Source organism: Nicotiana tabacum, chromosome 8 (assembly GCF_000715075.1).
Source record: "Nicotiana tabacum cultivar K326 chromosome 8, ASM71507v2, whole genome shotgun sequence".
In the NCBI taxonomy this organism is placed as follows: Eukaryota; Viridiplantae; Streptophyta; class Magnoliopsida; order Solanales; family Solanaceae; genus Nicotiana; species Nicotiana tabacum.
Window position 1 is genome coordinate 197,070,443 of NC_134087.1, and position 25,603 is coordinate 197,096,045.

The following is a 25,603-nucleotide window of genomic DNA, read 5'->3' on the forward strand; positions in this document are numbered from 1 at the left end:
GGATAATTTATGGTATCCCAAGTCACCAGTTTAAAATCCCGAATCGAGGAAGTTTGACTCTGTTTTACAGTCCGCGAACACAGAAATCCGGGTAAGGGATTCTGTTAACCCGCAGAAGGTGTTAGGCATTCCCGGGTTCCGTGGTTCTAGCACGGTCACTCAACTATTATTATTGGTCTAATTATATGGTTTTAAAACATCTTTAAACCTATGTGCATTTTTAACTTTAAAATCGCTTCCATTTATTTAAGGAATTATTTCAAGGTTATTTAAAACACATCGCAAGCCACGCTACATGAAATGCACCCGTGATTCACGACACGTTCTATTTAACCTTGTTGAAAATTAGAACCGGGCCACAGGAAATGTACCCCCGGATTTTAGTAATAGCTGTGATAATTATAATTAGCGCGCCTAAAGCAAACTACGAAGTTCATTTTTAATATCTAAATTATAATATTTGTGAGGGCCATAGATGTTTTAATTTACTTATGGCACGCCTCAAACCTCTCTCTTAAAGTGATTTCTTGATCTAATCTTAAGAGGGCCATAAATTATAGGTCTTTTTTGATATGGCACGCCTCAATTTGTTTAATTAGGCCCAAAGGATATCCTTATTGCAAATGTCTTGAACTTAGTAAATGACAATTTTGGCAATAGAGTTGGGGTGGGTGTGGAACCTTTAAGGTCAATTGGTTTGGGCTTAAACTCAGTGAATTATCAAAAATTGGGCTCAAAACGAGCCTAGGCGCGCGGCTGGGCATAAGGTCGCCCATTGCTGACCAACTGATCCAGCTCAAATCGCCCCTCAAGATGGTTGTTTGAGGGGTAATAAAACTGAAGAGGCTTGGGCCTGAAATTGAGCCCAATGGGAGAAGGGGAATAGCTGAGGCTGCCAAGGGGAAATTGAGCCTAATGATTAATATCATTAGGCCTGCCAAGGATAGAGCCACAGCCTAGGAGACCTCGTTTGGGTCAAGTCACTGCCTCAAACTTGGCACAAACAAACCAGCCAGGATTGAATAAGGCCCTAGTGATATTAATCAACATATGATAAGATAATATGCAATATTCCAAAACTACAATATTCCAATAACATGTTGCACATCTTTCTGAGATATTCTACTGACAACATACACCTGGGGTTCGAAACTATCAATTAATTATTCACATATCCTAATCAGTACCTAACCAGTTTAATTTTGCAATGATTATCAAACATGTAACCCCCTGCTTGAACTAAAATCCTCAAAACGATGCAAACTTAAGACCAAATTTTAAAGCCATGTAATCATAACATGCATTAATGTAGAACTGAAATTCAAACATCAACTTAAGCAAATTTAAACCAAACCAATATAATGTTCCCTAACTGACTTAAGCCTGCACTACAGAAACATTCGGACCCTTTAAATGTTCGAATACAAAGACCTTCAGCTCAATCACATAACAAGCTAAAACCTATAACACACTTTGAAGATGAAATATAAGAATATCAACATGATTGAATGGAAATACATGAAAGCACTGGAATTAACACGTAGACAAGAAAAAACTCTAAAGAACATAGATTGATATTCAGCAAAAATTGAGATTCATCCTCAAATCTTCCAACTTGATTGCACATTTTTAGACTCGCACTTCATATGTTACATAAGAGCCAAGGAAATACTTGGAAGTCAAAATAAACAAAATAAGGTGAGGATTTCAGAAAATAGCAGTAAATCAACACATTAACCCAGCAATATTCAGCTCTTTCAAACCATTTTTAACCCCCAAACAAAGTAGAGATCCCTTGAGACCTTTAAACTCTTTCAACAATGAAAATCAAAGAACAATTTCAAATAATTTCCAACCAAAAGAATGCAGAAAACTTGAGTGTTTTTCATAGTGTATATCTCAGCCGTTTCTATTTTGGTATTCTCATCCTTCCAGAAAATGAAGGGAATGAGTCTTTTATAGCCAGCTTTAGGGCAGCAAAATTGATTTAAAACTTTACCATTTACCCCTTCCCCAATTTTCCTCTTTTCATTTCAGATCCTGAGATTTAAACCTGTTTGTTAAACTACCCAATTAATTCCCACCTTCCTAGAACCTTCCCCAAGCAGTTAGGAAAGATTCCCCCTATCCAATTCCCCTAAATATTAGAAGGCTGTTATTACCTTATTAAAATCCAAACAATGGTTTACACAACCAGAATTGAAACCCTTCCCCTTTCTGGGCTTCTGACCTATGAAGCCCAAATTCTAATCCAAAACCAACAAACCACAAGAAAACAGGCCAATGGAGTTGTAAACTCCTGATATCAGAATTCTAACGAAACAAAAACAAAAGGAGAATGGAGCAAAAAAAACAAGTACGAAATCAAAAGTACTAAAAAGATAAGTTATATTATTAAGCTAATATTACTATAAACTAATTTAAATCTACCATGCAAGCAGAAATCGATTTTAACCAAAAAGAAAGAAAGAAAGAAAGAAAGAAAGAGAAAGAAACAAGAAGAGATGAAAATAGAAATAAACAAATAACAACAAAAGAAAAGGAAAAATGAAAGACTAACCAAAGAAATCGGAGAGTATTGGCAAAGGAAGCAGAGATGAATGACTGGCCACTCGAAATGTTTCATCGAAGCTGGAAACTCACCCCAGTGAACACTCTTAATCAAGAATGCTCTGTCAAGGTGAGCTTCGAGCCCCTGATGAGCAGAAATCTTCAACACAATTCCAACCCCGAGATTAGGTCAAATCCTAGATTCCAAATTCAACAAATTCTAGAGTTCATTTGGGGAAATTGCCAAGGATTTTGGGTTTAGGGAGACATAGGGACTGTAGGGTGCAAATTTGGGCGAGTTTGGGTAAGTTAGGGTTTGGAACTCCAATCTTCAATCTCAAATTCGAAGAACTTGATAAAGATTTGGGGAAAACGGTTGGGGTGTTTGGAAAGAGGAGGGAACGGGGGTGGTGTGGTGTTAATTTGGGGCTGATTGGGGTTGTGCCACCGGCTAGGACGGTGGGATTTTAGGGCGGCGGATCTAGGGTTTCCTGACTGAAAGAGGTGAAAGAGTGGAAGGGGTTCGAATGGGGGGGGGGATAGGGTTGATTTCGGACATTTAAATATAAATGAATTCTCAGTTCCCGGCCGTTCGATCAATGGAGATTAACGGTTGGGATTAAACACCTCTGAAACAGCGTCGTTTGGTGAGATCGGGGAACGGGACCGGGAAGGCTGGAATTGGGTCGGACGGGTTGAATACCAACGTGGGGTTTGGGCTCAATTTTAAGTTTTGGCCCAAATTGTAACAACCTTCACTTAATTCCTTTCTCTTTTTTTCAATTTTCTTTAAACTATAATTAATGAAACAAAACTAAATTAAACCTAAAACTGATTTAAATTGTAACACTACCCACTTTCTAAAAATTATAAAGGTTCTTTAATTCTAAATTAGAAAAGGAAAAATACTATTCTAAAATTAAAACTAAAAACGCAAAATGAATCATTTTTGTGATTTTCACTTTTAATATGATCAATAATTAGCTAATTGATCCTAAAAATGTAAAGATAAATCCTAAATACAATACATGATATTTTTATATTTTTTATGATTTTAATAAGATAAACATGCACAAAAAATGTAAACAATTAACAAAAATTCTAATAAAATCCTATAAAATTGCGAATAATGAAGTTTTTTATTTTCTTGAATTTTATAGGAGTAATTCATATAGGGCAAAAATCACGCGCTCACAACATTTCACTTGCTAGGTAAGCCAACCATAGAACAATTTTATCATTTTTAACAATTTAAAATTAAATAATGAAGAAGAACTGATTTAACTGCAATAATCCAAAATAAATAATGCGGAAGCTAAAATAGCCAAACAGTCTATTACATTCCTGAACCCGGTGTCACAAATGCATGAGCTACTAGATTAATACATACAAGGTTCTGAAATAAGTACAGAGCTGTCTGAATGAAAATACACAACTAAATAAAAATAAAGAAGGGGACTCCAGGAGTTGTGGACGTTGAGCAGTTATACCTCAAGTCTCCGCTGAGTTGATCAATCCAAGCACGCTAATAGCCGCCACTGGGACTGACTCCAAAATCTGCACAAGAAGTGTAGAGTGTAGTATGAGTACAATCGACCTCATGTACTCTGTAAGTGCCGAGCCTAACCTCGACGAAGTAGTGACGAGGCTAAGGCGGGTCACTCACACTACAATTTGTACGCAATATATAATAAAAGGCAGAAAAAGGAAATACAGAACATGATAAGAAAAGTCAACTGCAAATAATAACAACAACCTCAAATAAAAAAACCAGTGTCGTCCAGAATTACCAATCCTTACCATTTCAAAATGATAATACCGAAAACCAACACAACTCAAGAAATGAAAACACATAGGTTGTTGCAGCGCGCAACCCGATCCCACCGTACAACACAGAATCCTCCCTTATTTCACCGTAATGACATCAACAACAGAGATAATATATAAATGTTGCAGCGCGCAATCCGATCCCACCATATATCAGTATCATAATCCACCATTATTTCACCATATCAATCCACCCTTATTCCACCTGTTGCGTTGTGTAACCCGATCTCACTGTATCAATACAAGTTCATCCTTATTCCACCATATCATTTCACCCTTATTCCACATATTGTGACGTGCAACCCAATCCCACCATATCAATATTAAGTACTCAATGTACATAGTCAAACTAATAATTCGTACCAGGAAAACCTTTACAATCAATAAATACCAAACGGAACCAAAAAAGAAAAACCTTGTACAACAGAGGGTTCTACATAAGTAATACTACTCAGCGAGACCAATCCAGTAATTGACAATTAGAATGTGCTAGTGAGTCAATTTAGTCAAATAGCAGGGAAACTATGAAAAGGTCTAACATCATTAACTGCAGAAGACATTAATTAACAGGTAGCAGTTAAACATGGAAAGCATTTAGAGCATATAACAGTTAAGACAAGGAAAAAGACAATTAAGAAAAAACGGAAAATCAGGTAAACTGATAATTCGGTGGGGTATAAGCACTCGTCACCTTGCATATACGTCGCTCACATGAAATTCACATAGCACATAGTCTGAGGGTTTTTAATTCCCTCCAGTCAAGATTAACCACGGCAATTACCTCACTCCGCAGTCAATTAAAAGCTCTATCGGGGTTTTCCCCCTAGAATCTGCATCCAAACCACTTGTATATAACCACAATTGCTTCAATAATATCAAATATTGCTAAAGGAATCAATTACAATGCATAGATTTAGAATTCCCAAAAAGTCAAAAATCGACCCCGGACCTGCTTGGTCCAAACCCGAAATTCGGACCAAAATACGATTACTCATTTGGCCTCGAGCCCGATTATATAATTTGTTTTGGAATCTGACCTCAATTTGAGGTCTGAATCCCCATTTTATAAAAATCCCTAATTCTACCCAAACCCCCAATTTCCACCATGAACACACTAGATTTTATATTGAAATCTTAGGAAAAGTAGTGAAAGATTGAAATAAACTAGTTTAGAATTACTTACCAATGATTTGGGGAAGAAGACTTCTTTGAAAAATCACTTCTAGAGTTTCTAAGTTTGAAAATTTGAAGAATGAATCAAAAATCTCGTCTAACTCCCATTTTGATCAGTCACAAATATCGCATATTATTCCTAGGATAATTTATCCTTATAAAAAGGTACAATAACAATCTCGGGATAATTAATTTTGAAATAACTTCTTTCTCATCGTTGGTCTATGTTCTTTAAACTGACTGATCTTGTGTGATAGTAAACGTGGTCTTTTCTCTATAATTTTGCAGGGACCATGTGATTGCCTTCTTGAGATCTTTTCTATTATATGTAATTATGTATCTCATTAATGGAAAAACATAGAATAAGCCAACAAAAAAAGAAAAAGCAAAAAGCAAAGGAGACATACGAAGCATCTATCGTTGTCATCACATCTACACCACGTAGAGAATTCAGATAATGAACAAGTTAGAGACATGGTAAGCAAGAGGTGCTCTGATTGTAAGCAACCTCCACTTCCAATTAAGAAGTTGTGAATTCGAGTCTCCCCAAGAACAAGATGGAAAGTTCTTAGAGGGAAGGATGCCGGGGGTCTATTTGGAAACATCCTCTCTACCCTAAGTTAGGGTTAAGGTCCGCGTACACACTACCCTTCCCAGACCCCACTAAATGAGATTATAGTGAGTTGTTTTTGTTGTTATTAGAGAGATGCATCTACACAAAGATATTTCACACTTTAGCTGATTTGAGAAACTTTAACAAAACCAGATATTGAAAAAACGTACTGTTCATTTGTTCAAATATTATAATGCCGGGTGTTGTAATAAAATAATTATTTGTACGGTGAATAATAATCAAGAGTTTGTTATGTATGGATTACTTACATTAATGTCCAGTAGCTATTTACCTCGAAAATGGTAATAACATGTAGATTTAATTTTGTGGTTTTAAAAATATGTGATCTATTTTTATGCTAGTTGTTTAGCCTCGAGCTGGCATATACGGGCCCCGAGGTCGAATCGGATGCTCGGCTAGGGGCGATCGAGGGGGAATTAACAGTTATGATAAATTCAATGACAGCTCTTTATGGACAATAATAAGCAATAAATGAAGAACAATAAATAGAACACAATGAATATAAGCAATAAATAGAAGTAATGAGATCAAGAGAATATGTTAGAGAGTAGAGAGAATGTTCTTGTATTTTTTAGTATTGAGCATCAGATATCCTGTACAAAATGACAAGGATCTCCTTTATATATGAGAGGGAATCCCAACATAGTACAAATACATTTATTACAAAGATATGGGGCTGGTACAACCATTTAATGCCATGATACGGGTCCTAACTAGCCTACTAGACTTTGTCAGCTCTAGTCGCGCACCTATAGAACTTCACACTTTTTCACCATAACTGTCGATCTGCACTGTCTTGAGGTCATACGTTGATGACCCCTCGGGTGTAAATCCCGACCGTAGCCTCGAGCCTTTGGAAAACGTGCTTACGAAGCATCGTAATGGCCGAAAATTGGTCCCGCCGATTTTACCGCATACAGATAGTTCCCGCATTTCCTAGAGTAAGATGATAGAAAACGATTTTGAACTTTTGCACCCGTCATGACGTCAGCCTATCAGGGCATTAAATGCCATAACTCAACGGCCACACAAGGGTCGCTGTCAACACGACTATCGAAAAGCCCACGAACCATTATTGGTTGGGTTTTTCCGCTGCCCATACGGCTTCTATAAATACCCCAATTGCTTAGTGACTCAACTTTTGTGATTCCTTCAAGCTTTCAGAGCCAAATCCATCTTCCTCTGCGCCCCTCTTTCTTTTGTTCTTGGTTTCTTGCCTTCCTTCTCGAGAAAAAGAAAACTTTTTGTTGCCATGGCCAGGACCTCCAAGACAGTGCCTCAAAAAGATGAAGCTGCCTCTTTACCTCGAGCATCCAAGAATAAATCCAAGGGTAAGACCAAAGTGGCACCTACCGTCGTACAGTGTACACCCACCGAGTTCGATAGTATGAAGGATTTTTCCATCGAGAGACCTTTATCTACGCCGGGTCGATGCGAACATGTGTCTTGGTTCATTAGCGTTGTGAAGCATATAGACAAAGTGTGGGCGGACCGGCAATGGGAGAAGAAAGTGCTGATTGAGATCCCTAGCCCTAAAGAGAGCATAACGGACCATAAGGCCGGTTTTCTTTATGTATACACATACCCGTTCACCTTGGGCCCTGTCGACTCCTCGAACCCTTCTTCTCCGGCTATAGACCCGGTCATTCTCGACTTCTATTGTAAATACCGGGTGACACTTGGCCAAATTTACCCCTCTTTCTGGAGGATAGTTTACATGTTTCACTACTTTTCCAGCAAAGTCAAAGGTACGACTCTTACCCTTGATCGTCTGATCAGGCTGTACATCCCCCGTCTTTTTCGAGGCTTGATCAATCTTCACCCTCGATCTTCGAAACCCTTTTTCTCGAGTATCGATGAGCACAAGGATCGGGGGTGGATAAGCCGGTTTGTCTGAGTAAGGACCTTAGACATTATTTCGGCTGAGTGGATGCCATTCCCAGAGGAGTGGAACATGAAGCGTAAGTGCCTCTTCTTTGAGTATGCTTTATTGTCTTCTTACTTTCACCTAAAAAAACTAACTTTCCCTTTGTTCACACAGCCGCCCTTTGGTATCCTGAATCTATTTCGGACCTGTTGGGGTGGATTAGGGGATTAAATACCTCGCTCCCCTATCCCGATCGTTCTTAGCCTGAGTTGGCTAAATCGCGGTGGGTGGCCAAGAATCATGGTAAGTTCCTTCTTGCCGCCTCTATCATGTTTTCATATTTCTTCCCCATATCCTCTGTGCTGATAAATTTTGATTACTATGCTCACGTAGGCCTTGGCGATTGAGTGCTAATGAGACCGCCTCCTGTCGGCGAGGGAGGGTCCTCTAAGCCCGATAAGGGTAAGAAGAGGAAAAAGGGGACGACTGCCGAATCCCCTGTATCAAAGAAGCCCAAGTCTCACTGGCCTCGAGCTGAGGTCGAGGTCTCGTCTTCAGCTTCCGGAGCGAGTTCCGATAACGAGGATGAGGATGAGGATGACGACGATAACCCTTTGGTACAAGGGAAGAGGTCGGGCATGGACCTCTTCAAGGATATATATATTTACTAGTTAAATCACAAAAACGTTATTTCAACTCAATATCTAACATTTTGTTTGGATGGTTGTTCCTCATTGTATCGTATTGTATTGTTATTCCAAAACAATGTTTGTTTTTATTGTTTCATTAAAATTGGTTGTATTGTATTGTTAAATTCATTGTTTCGGAACAATGAAAAATCCCATTTTTTGAAACAACCGATTTGGCGTGGTGGGATTGTTTCCTATTTTTCTTTCCAATTATGTCTTAACTTATTACTCCACAATTCTATTTTACCCTTTATCTTTTTTTCTATTTTAACTCCAAATCTCCAACCTATAACCTACTTTGTTTTTTCTCAGGCCAATGCTAAAGTACCGCCTTCTGTTTTATTTTTTCTCCTAATTTGCTTTAAACTCAATTCTAATTAGATGTACTCCTTTGTTTTGCTTTCTTAAGGTGTTTTGCCTTCTTCTGTTTTGTTTTTTTCAAATTATTTTTATACATAATTTTTGATAAATTTAATATTTAAATAATTGAGGGTATTTTAGTAAACTTATCAGTTATAGTAAAGTACGATACAGTGAAACCAAACAACAAAATATATTTTAACAATAATAAACAATACAATCTATCCAAATATTCTATTCATAAAACGATACGGTACAATACCATACAATACATTATAAAACAATGGGGAACAATGATCCAAACAAAGTGTAAGTTTCAAATTCTGTAGTAAGACAAATTAGAATTGCCATCAAGTCCTTTCTGGCTAGAGTATTCAAAGAAGTCTTTCATTGTAGTTTCTCTATATTTTGGAGGATTGTCTTCTGATAATAACTCCTTAATTGGTCCATAAATCCTTGAAGATGCCAATGGCCCTGTGCCGAAGAAACTTGCTACTGATATTCTTGGACCAACTTTGTTTGCCAGCACTCTGTGCTCTATGCTTTTGTACTTGTCATTTGATATGAGCTGAAAACCGAAAGTTCAAAAAAAAAAAAAAAATGACAGTGACCTATTAAAATTGATTAAAAAAAAGATTTATTTGATATCAGCCGAAAATAGAAAGGGTAATTTTTATGGATTATCATCTATTATTCAGTCGGTTGCATCAAAGTCGCAAAACTAACTTTTATAATAAAAGAATAACTCAAGTATGTCTATATAACATTAAAAGTAAAAAAAAAAACCGAAAAATGCTAATTTCAATTTTTTAAAAGAATAAGTTATAAGTTCTCATATGTATAAAATCACTATGTAAATATGTCATGCCAGCAACTCACCGTACATAACCAATTAGGTGATACAACTTTTAAAAAATAAAAAGCTCATTTCTTGACCCAACCTAGCTAATATCAAACGTTCTTCCACCATGTGGTACATCATGTTTTTTTAAAGCGATTTAGAAAATAATATTTTTAACTTTTAAGTAATGGCACAAAGATATTTTGTAAGTTTGACTTAGCTAATTTAGAGTAGCTGATAAGTATTAGGTGCTCAAAAGCACTTTTAAGTGTTGAAGCTGATTTAAAAAATAAGTAGTTATGTGTTTGGATAAAAGTGCTGAAATTAATAATAAGCAATTGAAGAACTGACATATGAAGAGTTTTGTTTTAAAAAAAATATTTTAGGGATAGAATAGTAAATTTTTTGGTCAAACCTAAAGTGCTTATAAGCTGAAATTTGATAAGTTAGGGGAGACCAGCTTATGACTTTTGGCTTATTTTTGGCTTATAAGCACTTTTAATTTTACCAAACGCGTAGATAAGCCAAAAAGTGCTTATAAGCCAATTTGACCAGCTTATAAGCTTAGCCAAACACCCTCTAAGTTGTTATGTAGCGGCCACTTGTGTTTCCAGGACCGGACTAGCATTTTCTGTTTTTCATTTTATTTTCTATGATATGTGTATAATTGAGTTATTTCTTCAATTAAAAAAACTAGTATTATGACTTTGATACAATAATTCAATAGTTGGATGACTATCCGTAAAGTATATGCGTAAACATAAGGTCAAGAAGTGAAGGGGAGTCTTGGAGCAACGGTAAAATTGTCTTCGTGTGACCTATAAGTTACGGATTCGAGTCGTGAAACTAGCCCTGATGCTTGCATCAAGGTAGGCTGTCTACATCATACCCCTTGGGGTGCAGTCTTTTCATAGACCTACATGAACGCGGGATGCTTCGTGCCCCGGGACGCTCCCTAAACAAAAGGTCAAGAAGTGAAGGGGAACTTTGGAGCAACATTAAAGTTGTCTCCGTGTAACCTATAGGTTACGAGTTCGAGCCGTGAAACTAGCCCTTGATGCTTGCATCAGTGCAGGTACAACCTTTTCCCGAACCCTGCGTGAACGCGGAATACTTCGTACACGAAGCTGACCCTAAACAAAAGGTCAAGAAGTAAAGAATACAAAAGACTTGCCTGGAGAATATCACCAATATTGATAACTAAAGCTCCATGGATAGGAGGAACATCAACCCAATGATTTTGGTGAAAAACTTGAAGTCCTCCAAAATCATCTTGTAGAAGTACTGTGAAAAAATCATTATCTGCATGTCTGCTTGTGCCTATTGCAAGTTCGGGTTGTGGACATGCTGGATAATAATTACACAAAATGCCAAGTCCCTCAGCACAGTCCATTTCTTTGAGATGATTAGGTTTGAGACCAAGACCCTCTGATAATAACTCAAGCAAATTGCACCCCAATTTCATCACATGATCTGAGTACTCTATTACAATTTCCCTGCAAGAATGCAAGTAAAGTTGATAAATTAAAATGGAATTTTATATTATATACACAAATCGCACTAACACGTTTTATTATTGAGCGGAGGATTTATCGGAAATAGTGTCTTTATACCTTCATAAGTAGGGATAAAGTTTACGTACACACTATCCTCCCTAGATCCGGCCACGTGTAGGATTACACTGGATCTATTATTGTTGTTGTCATACTAACACATTGTAACGTGTTATTATTCTATTCTTTAGTTACCATATGTGTTTTCTTATAAAACAATTACCTGTTATTCTAGGTTAAATTATCTAATAGCATAAAAGAACCATGAACTATCGTCAGCTCGGTGCACTAAGCTTTTGCTATCGCGGGGTTCGGGAAAGGGCCAGACCCCAAGGGTCTATTGTATGCAATTTTACCCTGTATTTGTGTAAGAGGCTATTTCCCCGTCTCGAACACGTAAACTTCTGGTCAAATGACAGTAACTTTACCCGAGTAGCTCAGATATTTTAGGAGAGGGATTATTTGATACTAAAAGATGTGAAAGCAAAATTTCTTTAGTTCATTGTATCATGCTCCTAATTACTTCCTCTTTCTAATTTTATAGGACAGAATTCCAATTGAACTTTAAGATATTAAGTTTACTTGTATACTATATTAACAACGTAATGATTGAAAATTTAGCTTGATAGAGAAAATAATAAAAGAAAAAGTGTCATATAAAATGAAACAGATGAAGTTAGTTTTCAGAAAATAATTGAACTTATATTCACCGACATTATAACTCCCCCGGGCCAACAACAACCAATATTAATGTATTTAACTGGTTTTCCAGATTATTAATTGCAATTATTATGACATTACATGTTTTTAATTATCAGTGAATAAAAGTTAAACTCGAAAAAAGTACCTGCACGTCTCAGGCAACTCCTCTGGCTTAGCAGAATTTGGAGCCATAACAGAATAAAGTGAGTCTCTCCAATTTGCTGCTAAAGCTTTCTCACTAAACAAATCAAAATTGCAGTTATACATCACCTTCCTTGCCACATCTCGACTATAGTATGGCTTCTTAACATCGATTTCTTGCTCGTGAAAACGACGTGCTCCTCGCAACATTTCATCTAGTACTGACACTGGAATTCCATGATTGATCACTTGAAAGAAACCCCATGTCTCCGATGCATCTCGAATTTTATTTACTATTTCTTTGTGCTTGATAGGATTTTTATTGATGTTTTGAAGGTCTATTAATGGGAAAATAAAACGTGTTTTTCTGGGGCTCGAGGGGTTTTCTAAGGCCTCTGGATGAATAAATATTCGAGGTACTTTAGTAATCCCAGCATCAATTAGCCCTTTGACACCAGCTTTTGTGTCGTCAAAGGCTTTTAGTTCACTTTGTTTATCATAATTTTGTTGTGTGTCGGGGACATCCATCTTGGCCGAAAGGTGTGGTGGGATGGTTCGAATCTTCTGCTCTTAATTAATCAGAGATATATATCTGGTTCGAGAACTAGCAATAGAAACCCTTTGATTAAAGAGAGCACATAAAAATTTCACTTAAGATGTGCCAAAAAAAGAAATAAAGGACTGAGAAACACAAAAGTTTTGATTAGAAGGAGAGATAAAGATGAATTAGATATTGGTTCAGTATAAGCATCTTATAGTGACCATATAGTTAATTTTACTTGGACACCAAGTATGGTCCATTTTAAAATATTTGTAAGCACATGAAAGTTACAACAGAGTTAGTGCTACTTGGAAAATCAAAGTATGGTCCTTAATATTTAAAATATTCAGAACAACAAGTGACCATAGAGTTGGTGGTACTTGGGCACCAAGTATATATATATATATGGTTCTTTTTAAATAAAATTATAATTTAATATTATATGGTTGAAATAAGCCTATCATCTTTTTTAGTCATGATCCACGTGCCGCAGTAGTAGGAATAGAAAATAAGTACAGTTTATTCCTTTATTATTAGAAGAAGCTTTTTTCTTTTTTCTTTTTATTAATGGTCAACTGGTATTATGAGGCAACTAGTCAAACAACAAGAAGTTTAGATAAAAGAAGTCACGAGAACTTATCCGCCTCTCCCTAAATTATATATAACTATCAGCGGATTTCAGTTCAAATACTTAAATTAGCATTGGTAAACCCAAATTTAAGTAGCCATTTTAGTGCATTGGTAACGAGTTACACCTTTTACCTTTTAGTTCGATTCCCGTATCATTTCTTCTCTTAAATTATATTTTAATTAATAAATAAAAGTAAATCCCCATGCCTTTGCCGCTTTTTCTAATTAAAGACATTGTTTTGTGCCCCCCCCCCCTATTGGTTACACGTTTTCTTTTTAGTTTTTTCCGTTGTCTTTTTTTAGTATTTGTTTTGACTTTTAAAATCGCTAAATCAAAAATATATCTCTCAAACACTCCTCTCGGAAACTCAAGTTTTTGATGCTCATGATACATCCATGCTCTTGAAATTCTAGATCATCTCTTCTACTTTATGTGATAGTTATGTCCAATGAGTTTCTTTGTTGATATTGAGGACATGGTGTTAGCCCATTTATTTGTTGTGCTTCTTTTCTATCTTTAACTCTTTAGGTAGCCCAAATGCCACTAATTCTCTTTTCTTAGAAATGGTGTGGAATAGCCATTGTTTAAGCTGGTATTTACTTTTTATCTAGCATTTTTAATGCTTAGCAATGATAGCCACTAGCCTATTAAAATTAATATGAAAAGACTGTGTTACCCTTTCTTCTATCTCTTTTCCCAAACGAAAATGCAGTGTATTTATACTGTTTCATTTCCGCATCTAAGGTGCGCAATCGTATATTCGAAACCTCACCTTCACCCATTGGTAATGAAGGTCAACGAGAGCACCAAATGGTATGACTTCTATTAATGCTACTGAATGTTAAATGGCGTTGGTTATAGTTCTTGTTGATAAGCTAAACAAGCATGAAGAACATAAGAGAACGATTACAAAAGCAAAAGGAGAATGGGGAGAGGTTCTAGATTTAAAAAAAAAATTAAGATATGACGTTGTGAAAATAAGAAAAAGAGTGATGAGTAAACAGGAAATGCAATTCCTTCCCAGAAGTTAAGGACATGTAGTCCTGAAGTCCTAAAGTTAAATTCAAAAGTTAAGGACATGGTCCCGAACTTAGAGTTTCAAGATCAAAAGTTAAGGAAATGTAGTCTTGAAGTCCTAAAGTTAAGTTCAATAGTTAAGAACACAAGTTCAAAAGTTAAGGACAGACAGTCCTTAACTTACAGTTACAAGTTCTAAAGTTAAGGACATGCAGTCCTTAACTTACAGTTACAAGTTCAAAAGTTAAGGACAATAGGTCTTTAACTTTGATTTCCAAGTTCAAAAGTTAAGGACAGACAGTCCTTAACTTATAGTTACACGTTCAAAAGTTAAGGACAAGCAGTCCTTAACTTACAATTACAAGTTCAAAAGTTAAGGACAATAGGTCCTTAACTTTGACTTACAAGTTCAAAAGTTAAGGATGCTTGCTCTTGAAGTTTGAGTTCCAATTTCAAAAGTTAAGGACATGTAGCCTTGAAGTCCTGAACTTAGAGTTCGAAGTTCAAAAGTTAAGGACATGTAGTCCTGAACTTAGAGTTACAAGTTCAAAAGTTAAGGACATGTAGTCCTGAAGTCCTGAACTTAGAGTTCTAAGCTCAAAAGTTAAGGACATGTAGTCCTGAGGTCCTGAAGTTAAGGACATGAGTAGAAGGGTATTTTCGTCCGGGTAGTTAAAGTTTATTAAAGCAGTGGCTAAAGACTAAAGATATTTTAAACAGTGGCTTAAAAGTAAATACATGTGTTATTAGTGACTAACTGTGCACTTCCCCCTCTCTTTTCCCTTTTCTCCTGTCTGGAGGCTGGGGCATCTTTCTTTTCTTTTGTGCCTTCTCTCCAAATGGAGTGGGCTTTCAACCTCTGATTAGGTCTTCTTTCTATTAACAAAAAAATTAGAAATTTTTACATTCCTATGCCATATAGAAAACTATATTACCCTCAATGTTTAAGGTTTGATATAATTACATTTAATATACCTAATTATCAATTCTATAGCATAATGTATTTTAGCGATACATTAATCGTACCGTATATCACTCCTAAATTAATGGTACCGTATATTCCTCCAAATCCCCCCTCCCCACATTTTACTCTCCCTCACCCACACCCTCACCCTCACCCACGTATCATCCCACACCCACGTTTCAAACCATTATTCCCTCTGCTAAAACCAGAGAAACATATGTAACCCCCTACAATTAACGTCCAAATTCAATTTTTTTCTTCTACAACCAGTCAAAATTGAAGTCAAATCTTCAAAGTTCATACACACATTTACCTTTAGCTTCAAAATTTCTCAATGAAGAAGAACAAACCTTCAAAGCACAGCCCTAAAAAAGCTCTAGAAGCTGATATACCTTCTTTCGATTTGGGTGTATTATCACCACATTCACCCAAAAAGCAAGAGAAATCTGCAGATGCAATTGTAGATATGAAGCATAGTCTTTCTCCGCGTCAAATCAGGGCTGAAGCTAGAACTAAACAAAAACATGATTTCGATGTTGGAGAATCTTCGAGGCCAATCAAACAAGCGGAAAGGAAATGAAAAGAGATAGTGTTCGATGATGATTTTGTAGAAGATGTGCCTATCAGTAAACCTGGAAAGAAAGCGAAGGTGGCTCCCATTTCAAAAACTCCCTAAAAGAAGAAAAATTCAAAAAAAAAAGCCCCTAGTGTTGAATCTCCTAAAAATGTTCGAAAACAGTCATTGGTGAAGGTAAGAATTTTGTAATTTCTTCACTAGTTATTTCGCTTGTTTTAGTTGTTAAAAATCTACATAATTTGTGTTGTTTTTGGTTTGTAGATGTTTTGTAGAAATGTTGTATATAAATTGCAAATGTATCTATGTTTTTTAAGCCCTGAATTAATGTAAGATTATTTGTCTTAATTTTGAAGATTAATTGTAGATTTGTTGATCTGTTTAAAATGGTTGATATTTTATATATTTTTTGAAGTAATTTTGTAGATAAAATGCAAATGTATCTATGTTTTTTAATCACTGTATTAATGTTAGATTATATTTTTTGAATTTTGCAGAATGGACATTTTTTGCATCCCATAATGTTGATTATGGGGTGCTTAGATTCCAAACATTATGTGACCTTGGCATTCCTAGCCAAATTAAAGCGCTTTTGTCTCCAAATGGTTTGAAGCTATTTAAGAAGACATGCTTTGGTTATTTACTGTCATTCCCAATTTAAGCATGCAAAATCAAGCTATTCATCTTCTTATGAAGTATGAATTGAATTCATCTAATGCTTCCAATTTTTCAGCTGAGTTAAAAAGTGAGAGGTTAATTTTTGGATTGAGAGAGTTTGCAGTAATAACTGGTCTTAGATGTCATACCGAGGTGACAGACTTTGGTTACACTCCTAATTATGTCAGTAAGATAATGAGCAGTTACTTTCCAAACAAGGTAAAAGTGGAGAAGACATACCTAAAACAGATAGTAACCAGCAAAAGCTGGGTAAATGATGAGGATGCAGTAAAGTTATGTATTCTATATCTCATAGAGTTCTTCATTTGTCCTTCAGAGAGAGACCATATTGGTTTGGTAGATCATTTTATGTTTTACTTGGTGGAATCCGGTCAGTACGAGACATTTCCATGGGGTATTCAGTCTTACAGACAGTTGATTGAATCAGTTAGGCACATGCTAAATACTTTCGTTCATTCTTATCTCATTCGAGGATTCCCACTAGCCATGCAAGTATGGTTGTATGAGTGTTGCTTCTCCGTCAACATTGATATAGCTACAAGGATTTCTAATTCAATCCCTCGCATACTTAACTAGTCAGCTAGTAAGGGTCAGATTTGATTAGCTGCAATTGAAGACAGAATGATCAAGCCTGAATGGATGAAGGTAAATGGTTTTTATTTATGATTATACAATTTACCTACAAAATATCTACAATTTGTATACATATTCTGCCTTAATAGCTAATTTTTTTTATCATTCTGTTCACCAACATAAATGAATCACCTGAAGAGCTTTCAGTGATGTCTTTTCCTGACAAAGTTGAGTACATAATTGAAGATGTTGAACATGTTTATGAGGATCTCAAAGTTGATGGTCCTCGATTAGAACCCAAAAAATCAATTGGAAAAGAGGAAAAGAAGTCTATTTTTCGTAAAAAAAACAAAGTTAAAAATAGGTCGTGAGAAGGTAACATGTATTCCTAAACAACATTGTGTGAAGATTTTAGGAAAGATGTATTTGAAGAACTAGGTAGCCTTCGAGACCTAATAAAGGAGTCAGTCAAGACTGTTTTGCAGGTGATAAATAGTCCAAATGATCAAGTTGATGCAAAAGTAACATTTGAATTTTAATCATATTAACAAAACTATTTATGTTACCTCTAAAATATATATCCTAACTAATTTAAATTTTTCAGTTTGCTGGGAGTTCAACCAAAAATATTGACCAACCAAAAGACAAGAACAATCAGCAATTTGAGTTTAATAGTTATGTCCATTTATTTGTTGTGCTTCTTTTCTATCTTTAACTCTTTAGGTATCCCAAATGCCACTAATTCTCTTTTCGTAGAAATGGCGTGGGGTGGCCACTGTTTAAGCTGGTATTTACTTTTTATCCAGTATTTTTAATGCTTAGCAATGGTAGCCACTAGTCTATTAAAATTAATATGAAAAGACTATGTTACCCTTTCTTCTATCTCTTTTCCTAAACGAAAATACAGTGTATTTATACTGTTTCATTTCCGCATCTAAGGTGCGCAATCGTGTATTCGAAACCTCACCTTCACCCATTGGTAAGGAAGGTCACGCCATTTCTACGAAAAGAGAATTAGTGGCATTTGGGCTACCTAAAGAGTTAAAGATAGAAAAGAAGCACAACAAATAAACGGGCTAACACCATGTCCTCAATATCAACAAAGAAACTCATTGGACATAACTATCACAGAAAGGAGAAGAGACGATCTAGAAAAGACGAGGGCATCCCGGAGTAGGATTTTATACGGTTGAGGTAAGTAACAGTTTTAACTCTGGATTTGAGGGTATAAACTCGGAGAATTTGATATCGTATGACTGTTTGGAGGTGATACCCACGCTAGGTGACGGGCGTGTGGGTGTATACCTCGAGGGATGGAGACTTGGTCCGTCCCATGAGGCCTTATGGCCATCATCTGTGTTTACATAGTTACTTGTTGTTGAACTTGTCTACCTTCATGTTAGAGATCATACTTAGAATTTATTCATGCTCACATTAGTTGTACTCAGTCATTGAAATTATTGTACATGTTTACCTCAGTCTCTATTATTTGGTAATATGCTGTGATACTTGATATGAGTTGTGTCCCCTTATTTGTTGATGATGGTGAGGCTAGTGAGGTACATGATTGGTGAGGCCGAGGGCCTGGTTGTGAGGATATTGATACCATAGCGCGTGAGTTGTCCGCGTAGCATGTGAGTTGATCGTGCGAGTCCAGGTATTGATACCATAGCGAGTGAGTTGTCCGCGTAGCACGTGAGTTGACCGTGCTGATCCAGGTATTGATATGATGGCACATGAATTGTCCGCGCTTAGAGCTTGGGCTTTGGGAGCCCCTCCGGAGTCTGTACACACCCCCAGTGAGCGCATAGTGTTGCGTGGTGAGTGGTAAGTGCGAGTGCTGAGTGATGGAGTGACATTGCTGTGAAGTTGCATTTACTTTTGCTGTTGCTGCATTTATCTGTTAAATTTCTTTGTGGTATTTACTGAGTTATGGAATTTACCTGTTTATTCCTGTTATTTTTAAAATTGTGAAAAATAAATAATTGGACTTGCTTTACTTAGATCGTCACTACTGCTCAGTTCCTTAGTTAATTCTGTTACTACTGAGGTGGTTGTACTCATACTACACCCTGCACTTTATGTGCAGATCCAGGTGAGTTAGAGCGCATCGATCGTTGAGTTCAGGCCGGTTGTCTGTGGAGATTACAAGATAGCTGCTAGTGTCCACAGGACCTTGTTACTCCTCTTGTCATTTCTTCTTGTGGACAGTTAGACAGTTTATATATCTTAGTTTATAGTTTTAGACGCTCATGACTTAGTGACACCCTGATGTTTGGGACTCGTTTTCGTATTTTATATTAATTATATTTAGAGGTTATTTAGTTTATGAGAAATTCAAATGATGAAAATATTTTATTAAATTCTTATAATCGATTTAGTAGTAATATTTTGGGAAATAGGCTTGCCTTGAAACACGATAGGCGCCATCACGACATGGATAGATTTTGGGTCGTGACAATTACCTTGAAGTGCCATGTACAGTTTTCACCAACACATATCAGCCAGTAGCTACAAAATAAATACAATTTAAACACTGGTTTAAAATGTAGATTTAAAAAGAAAAAAAATTGCTTTAGCTTAAACGATCACGTTATACAATCTATATACAACATAACTACAATTCATCTACAATTTTGATAAATATTATCACAAGAAAAAATTGAAGAAGTAAAAAATTACAAATAAACTACTAAATTAAAAAAATATCGATCTTTGACCATTCATATGTTCATACCTTCTAGCACTAGATCTTTTAACCCTGAATTGGAACTTGTACATGACAGAATAGTGCTTCATTACAGTTGCAATTGTTTCCTTGTCTTAGTATACTTGTCCTACTTTAATAGAACTTGGTGTACTATATGTTATTATTATACTTTCATATTCCTCTATAACGAGAGATGTTGGTATATCAGGTAACTTTAGTGTTCCAGACGAACCTGCATGAAAATATAAATACTGTTATGAATAGTTTGTAGAAATTTTGTAGATAACTTTTAGATAGGTGGAAATTCTGTATTTCATATTAGTTTTTCAAATGATATGTAGTATTATTGTAGAATAAATGTAAAATTTTTGTAGATATTATAAAAATCCATACTGATATATTTACTCTGATATGTAGTTTATTTGTAGATAAAATGTAGATAAAGTGTAGTACGTTGACATACAACCAGAATTTGATAGAAAAATTAACATCACACACATGCAGCTGTGCTCTCATTGGTGATACTCAATTCCATATTGAAATCGTGAACAGTTATAAATAGCGGATATGATCCTAAGTTTTTGTTTTCCTTTTTCGTCTCCATGTATACACGAACACCCATATCGTTCCTAATTTCCATTAGAGGACAATGCTCGTTGACAATGTATTTGATTTCTATAATTTTTTCGGATGTATCGATCATTAATTATTGTGCTATTACTATAACTCGCATCCTCATCGACTATAATACCATCGACCTGAAATTCTCTAAATCTCCCATAACTATCCCAATTCTCATTCAGTTGTAGCATAATTGGGATTTTCGACATAATTGTGTTTGTTGCAGAAGAATTGTAGAAGATTTAGTCGTTTTTAATTTGTGAAATCAGAAAAAAGATTGAAACAGAGTGTATCGCAAAAAGAGAGTATGGAAAATTTGAAACGAAACCGACGATAATTATGAATGTGCGTGATTTGTATTGTAGAAGATTTGGAAGAATATTTAATTCCCCAATTTTAGCGCGCCTAAATAAGAAAACATACAACTACAATGATTCCTTATTTAATGAATTATCTATATTTTGTAGAAATACTATTAGCATGGTGGGTAATATGCAAACTAAGAACATATTTGGTAATATAGTTTCCTATATGGTATAAGAACGAAAATTTTCCAAAAAATTATCGTGATAGCAAATAGCTGAAAGCTACCATTCAAATCATAGTATCACGAGTTTTGATCAAAATACTATTAGCCTGTTTGGCCAAGATTTTTTTTGGCCAAAAGTACTTATTTGGCCAAAAATATTTTTTTTTCTAAGTTAAGGTGTTTTACCAAGCTTTTAGCAAGAAAAAAGTGCTTTTAAATAGAATTAATTTGTGAAAAGCAGAAAAAAATAGTTTTTTCACAAAAATACTTTTCTGAAAAGGTAATTCTGAAAAAAATACACTTAGAAGTATTTTTTAAAAGTTTAGTCAAATACTATTTTCTGCTCAAAAGTACTTTTCAAATTAATTAGTCATACAAATTACTTCTCACCAAAAGTACTTTTTTTAAAGCACTTTGAGAAAATATTTTTCAAAATAAGCTAATTTTAAAAGTTTGGCCAAACAGACTAGTAACTACTCTCTACAGAAATATAACCATACTTTTTTGGGTGAAATTCAAAAATAGCCAGATTTACAAGTGGTAATTGAAAAATAGCCATAGTTTCAAAAGTAATCGAAATTTAGTCACTTTCCATGTGAAGATAAATCTGAACGGAAATACTATTCAAAATTCGGAAAATATTCCAGCATAATATACTGGACTTCTAGCATAATATGCTAAACTTCCAGCACTGGAGTTCCAGTACAATATACTAGTCCAGCATAATATGCTGGAAGTTCATACACAGGTGCTCTAATCTCCAGTATATTATGCTGGAACTTTCTGTGTAGTGGAGTTCCATCCTAATATGCTGGAAGCTCATACACAGGTGCACTAATCTCCAATATAATATGCTAGAATTTTCCTTGTTGCAGCAAAATAGTGGTTATTTTTCAATGACTTAGCAAATGCTGACTATTTTTCAATTATCAATCCGAAAACTAGCTAGTCTGTGCTATTTTCACACCTTTTTTTTTGGTGAAGGGTAATTAGCTGACAAGGCCCATCTCTTTGGGGATCCTTCTTTTGCAACCACTGATTCACGTAAATGGTTGCCCTTTAATCAAGGGACTGTTTGCTAAGGTACACTCAGAAAGTCAGAAAGTATAACCAACATTTTTTTCTTTATATATACTTGTGCCCTCAACATTTCTCTTTCAATCCCAACTATTTCATCTTTATCCATATGTTCTTTCCTTTTTAAATTGAAGTACACACTTGATTTTGATATAGTAATAAATTAAAAGATGGCACAAATGGTAAGACCAACTGAAAAGTTCCCACAAGAAGATCAAAACATGCAAAATCTCCATGCAAACAAAACACAAGTAAGATCTCTTCATTATCCCATATTGCTTAATTCTTGGTTTAATTTTCCCTTTATCTTGGCTTTCAAGATTACAATATTTGATCAAGAAGCAGGATATATATATATTGTGTATGCAAGAATTACTATAGGTTTCGGTCATTTACAGTGACATGTGCAGAATTTTTCATAAGTGTGTTACTATTTGAAGAAATAAACAAATAAATAACTTATTGTAATTAGAAGTGGTGTCAGTTTTTATATTTATCCCAAATATTTTTATTTTTCTTATACATAACTAGTAAAAAAAATCGACGAAACAATATCTCGTACGTGACACCGCATAGGACAAGATGTATATGCCCCTGGTCATCGGCTAAAAGAAGGAATTGTTTCGATATCACTGTCACGATCTAACTCTAAGAAGATACTATTCATTTTTTCTTCATATTGTTGCTCCCTTGCTTTGGGTCGTTTTAAAAAACAAAAGAGTACGCCAAGAAAAACTCTACTTTACAACCTTGGCTCAACCTTTTTGCCCCAACTATACTAATAGTGGAAGATTTTTTTCTTATTTAATAAATTTAGACGATTTTTCTAATGCTAGGATGAAAAAAATGGTGTCTTATATTGGATTTATTGTATGCAATTTTACCTTATAAATTTAAAAGAGGTATTTTCTATGATTTGACTTCGTGGCCTTTCAATTACACGACAATAAATTTTATTGTTCGTGAATATTGATCACATGACGATAACTTTTACTGTTGCGTTGAGCTAGGGCTGTGCACGGATCGGATCGGATCGGATTTAGCACATTTCGGATTCGAATTTCGGATTTCGGATTCTAAAAAATGCAATCCGAATCCGATCCGAATTATATCGGATTGGATCGGATTTTAAAGTTTTGATCGGATCGGATTTCGGATCGTATTATTATGCCTCAAAGTTAAACTAATATGTATATTTTCTTTGTAAAAGAGGCAATACATTAAGAAAATTCATGTTTATGCAATTATGAGAGTACTATAGTGCCAATATAGCTAAATCTAGCAATTGTAAAGGTAATAACTTGGAGGTTGATGTAAATGAAGTACTGACTATCCGAAATTAAGTGTAGTATTTATATATGCCCTAATAATTTCGAATTTCGGATCGGATTAAAATATATCAATCCGAATCCGATCCGAAATCCGAAATTTTAATAAAAACAATCCGAAATCCAAAATCCGAAATTGAATGGATCGGTTCGGATTTCGGATATCCGATCCGAATGAACAACCCTACGTTGAGCAACATTTACTTTTGAGCAAAATGTGATTATTTCCTAATAATTACTTCTATTTTCTTAACAGGGTGGTCAAGTCAATCATGATCAGCTTTGTGAGTACCTCCATAATCAACAACTGCAACCACAAGATGGTGCGCAGCTTGAAGGCAAAATTGTTGCACTTTCCTTGTCATCAGCAGAGGCCTCAAATCACAACATGCACAAGTGATCATTTAATTAGTGAGATGTCTCCATATATAGCTTGAAATCAACAATAAATAAGATAGAGGAAGTGAAAAGGTGAAAATATTAATTTTCACTATAAATTCAAGTTATTTGTTCAGATTAAAATACTAGGGGTGATTAGTGACGTAGGCAAGATTTTGCATAAGTGATGTCTGTTTATTATCACAATTCATTTTGTAAATGTGTTTGCATTTGGAATTAGTGGTGGTTTTAAGGAGTTACTTTTTATTATTTTCATTCAATATTGCAAATATATCCATATTAACTTTTTCAAGAAATAAGTATTTGCACATATATATGAAAAAGTTCACGAAGCAGTATGAAATGACACTGATACTAAACGTGTCTCAGCGCCACGTATTACATGAGTAATTATTTGGTGGAGTTCACAATTATAGAACCTTGGATTGTAATTTCAAAGGGCTATTACTTATATGAGAGCAAAAGTTCATGAAATGGAGATTAATCATTGATGAGGAGAAGAGCTTATATTTTGTTGATGTTAGATATTTTGCCTTTTTTATTTTGTATGTCTAGTCCAAAACTCTAAGGGTCGTTTGGTTCGAATATCAGTTATGCTGGGATTAGTTATGTTGGGATTAATTATCATGGTATTATTTTTATTTATTGTTTGGTATATTGTATTAATCCTGAGATTATCAATTTTACTATTTTATCCTGGGAATACTATTTCAACCTCCTGGGGGTATAAGTTTTTCCGGTACTATTTTTAATTCTGTAATAACTTATCCCAAAATTAATAACTAAACAACGGGTAAAGCGGTACTAAAATTAGTTTTGCTTATCCATCTGTCTAGACAACCCCTAAGTGGGAGAATTGGTGTGAACATGAATAGATAGCAATTTTGAAATCTAAGTGGTAGATATTTGAAGACAAGAGTATATATCTAATGAAAGCATCAAGAAAAAAGTTCAGAAAATGATATATAGGCAATAATATATAGTGACACAGATTTATTAGACTACACAAAACTAGTGTGATACATTTCTCATGATCTTAAATTCGAACCCGGTCGTGAGGCGCCTCTCGTGAAGACAAGGCCAGTAAATTAAACCCAATTTACTTTTTAAACAATTAAATAACATAAAAACAGTCTAAAACATGATATAGCAATACTAAGTAGCGGATAATATCATAAAGTGCAAAAGTACAACCCAACACAGCCTTAACCAGGATGTCACTGGTCATGAGCATCTATAAAACCTAATACAAGTCTGATAGGTCTACAACTAGTACAAAAGTCTGATATGAGATAGAAATGATAAAGAGGGAGAAACACGGGTCTGCGGACGTCAAGCAACTACCTCGTGACCTCCGAATGTCCTTCGAGAACTCTCAACTCGCACTGGTAGGATCAACAACGCCAGAATCTGCACACAGGGGTGCAAGGAGTAAAATGAGTACTCCAACTCAGTGAGTAACAAATGTAAATAACAACTGAAAGTAAGAAAACACGTAAGGCACAAGGCATACTATAATGAAGCAGTAAAACCATTTAAAAGCAGTAAGACAGTGAAAAGTCAAGTAAAGTCCTCTTTCAACAAGTAAACAAGTAATTGATAGGTAATTAAGGTAAAGTAAACA

At 35.2% G+C, this 25,603-nt stretch overlaps 1 protein-coding gene and 1 long non-coding RNA gene across 2 annotated transcripts; one reads left to right on the forward strand and one right to left on the reverse strand.

The window, feature by feature from the left end:
* Positions 1 to 9,310: 9,310 nt before the first annotated feature.
* Positions 9,311 to 13,062, reverse strand: LOC107762339 (1-aminocyclopropane-1-carboxylate oxidase homolog). The gene is made up of 3 exons (XM_016580685.2): positions 12,342 to 13,062; positions 11,116 to 11,437; positions 9,311 to 9,668 (listed from the first exon to the last, which is right to left on the reverse strand). Exons 1-3 carry the CDS (start codon positions 12,863 to 12,865, stop codon positions 9,417 to 9,419), a joined length of 1,098 nt encoding a protein of 365 aa, XP_016436171.1. The 5' UTR covers positions 12,866 to 13,062; the 3' UTR covers positions 9,311 to 9,416.
* A 9,288-nt stretch (positions 13,063 to 22,350) lies between these two features.
* LOC107762342 (uncharacterized) lies at positions 22,351 to 24,234 on the forward strand. Its single transcript, XR_001642766.1, has 2 exons — positions 22,351 to 22,503; positions 23,837 to 24,234. It is a non-coding gene; the product is annotated as an uncharacterized LOC107762342 (long non-coding RNA).
* The last annotated feature ends 1,369 nt before the right edge of the window (positions 24,235 to 25,603 follow it).

Excerpts from the sequence above, each read along its gene's own strand:
- LOC107762339 (XM_016580685.2), bottom strand. The coding sequence starts at position 12,865 with ATGGATGTCCCCGACACACAACAAAATTATGATAAACAAAGTGAACTA. Across the intron at positions 11,438-12,341 it reads GAGTTGCCTGAGACGTGCAG|GGAAATTGTAATAGAGTACT; the intron begins GTACTTTTTTCG and ends GCATTCTTGCAG. Across the intron at positions 9,669-11,115 it reads ATATTGGTGATATTCTCCAG|CTCATATCAAATGACAAGTA; the intron begins GCAAGTCTTTTG and ends TTCGGTTTTCAG.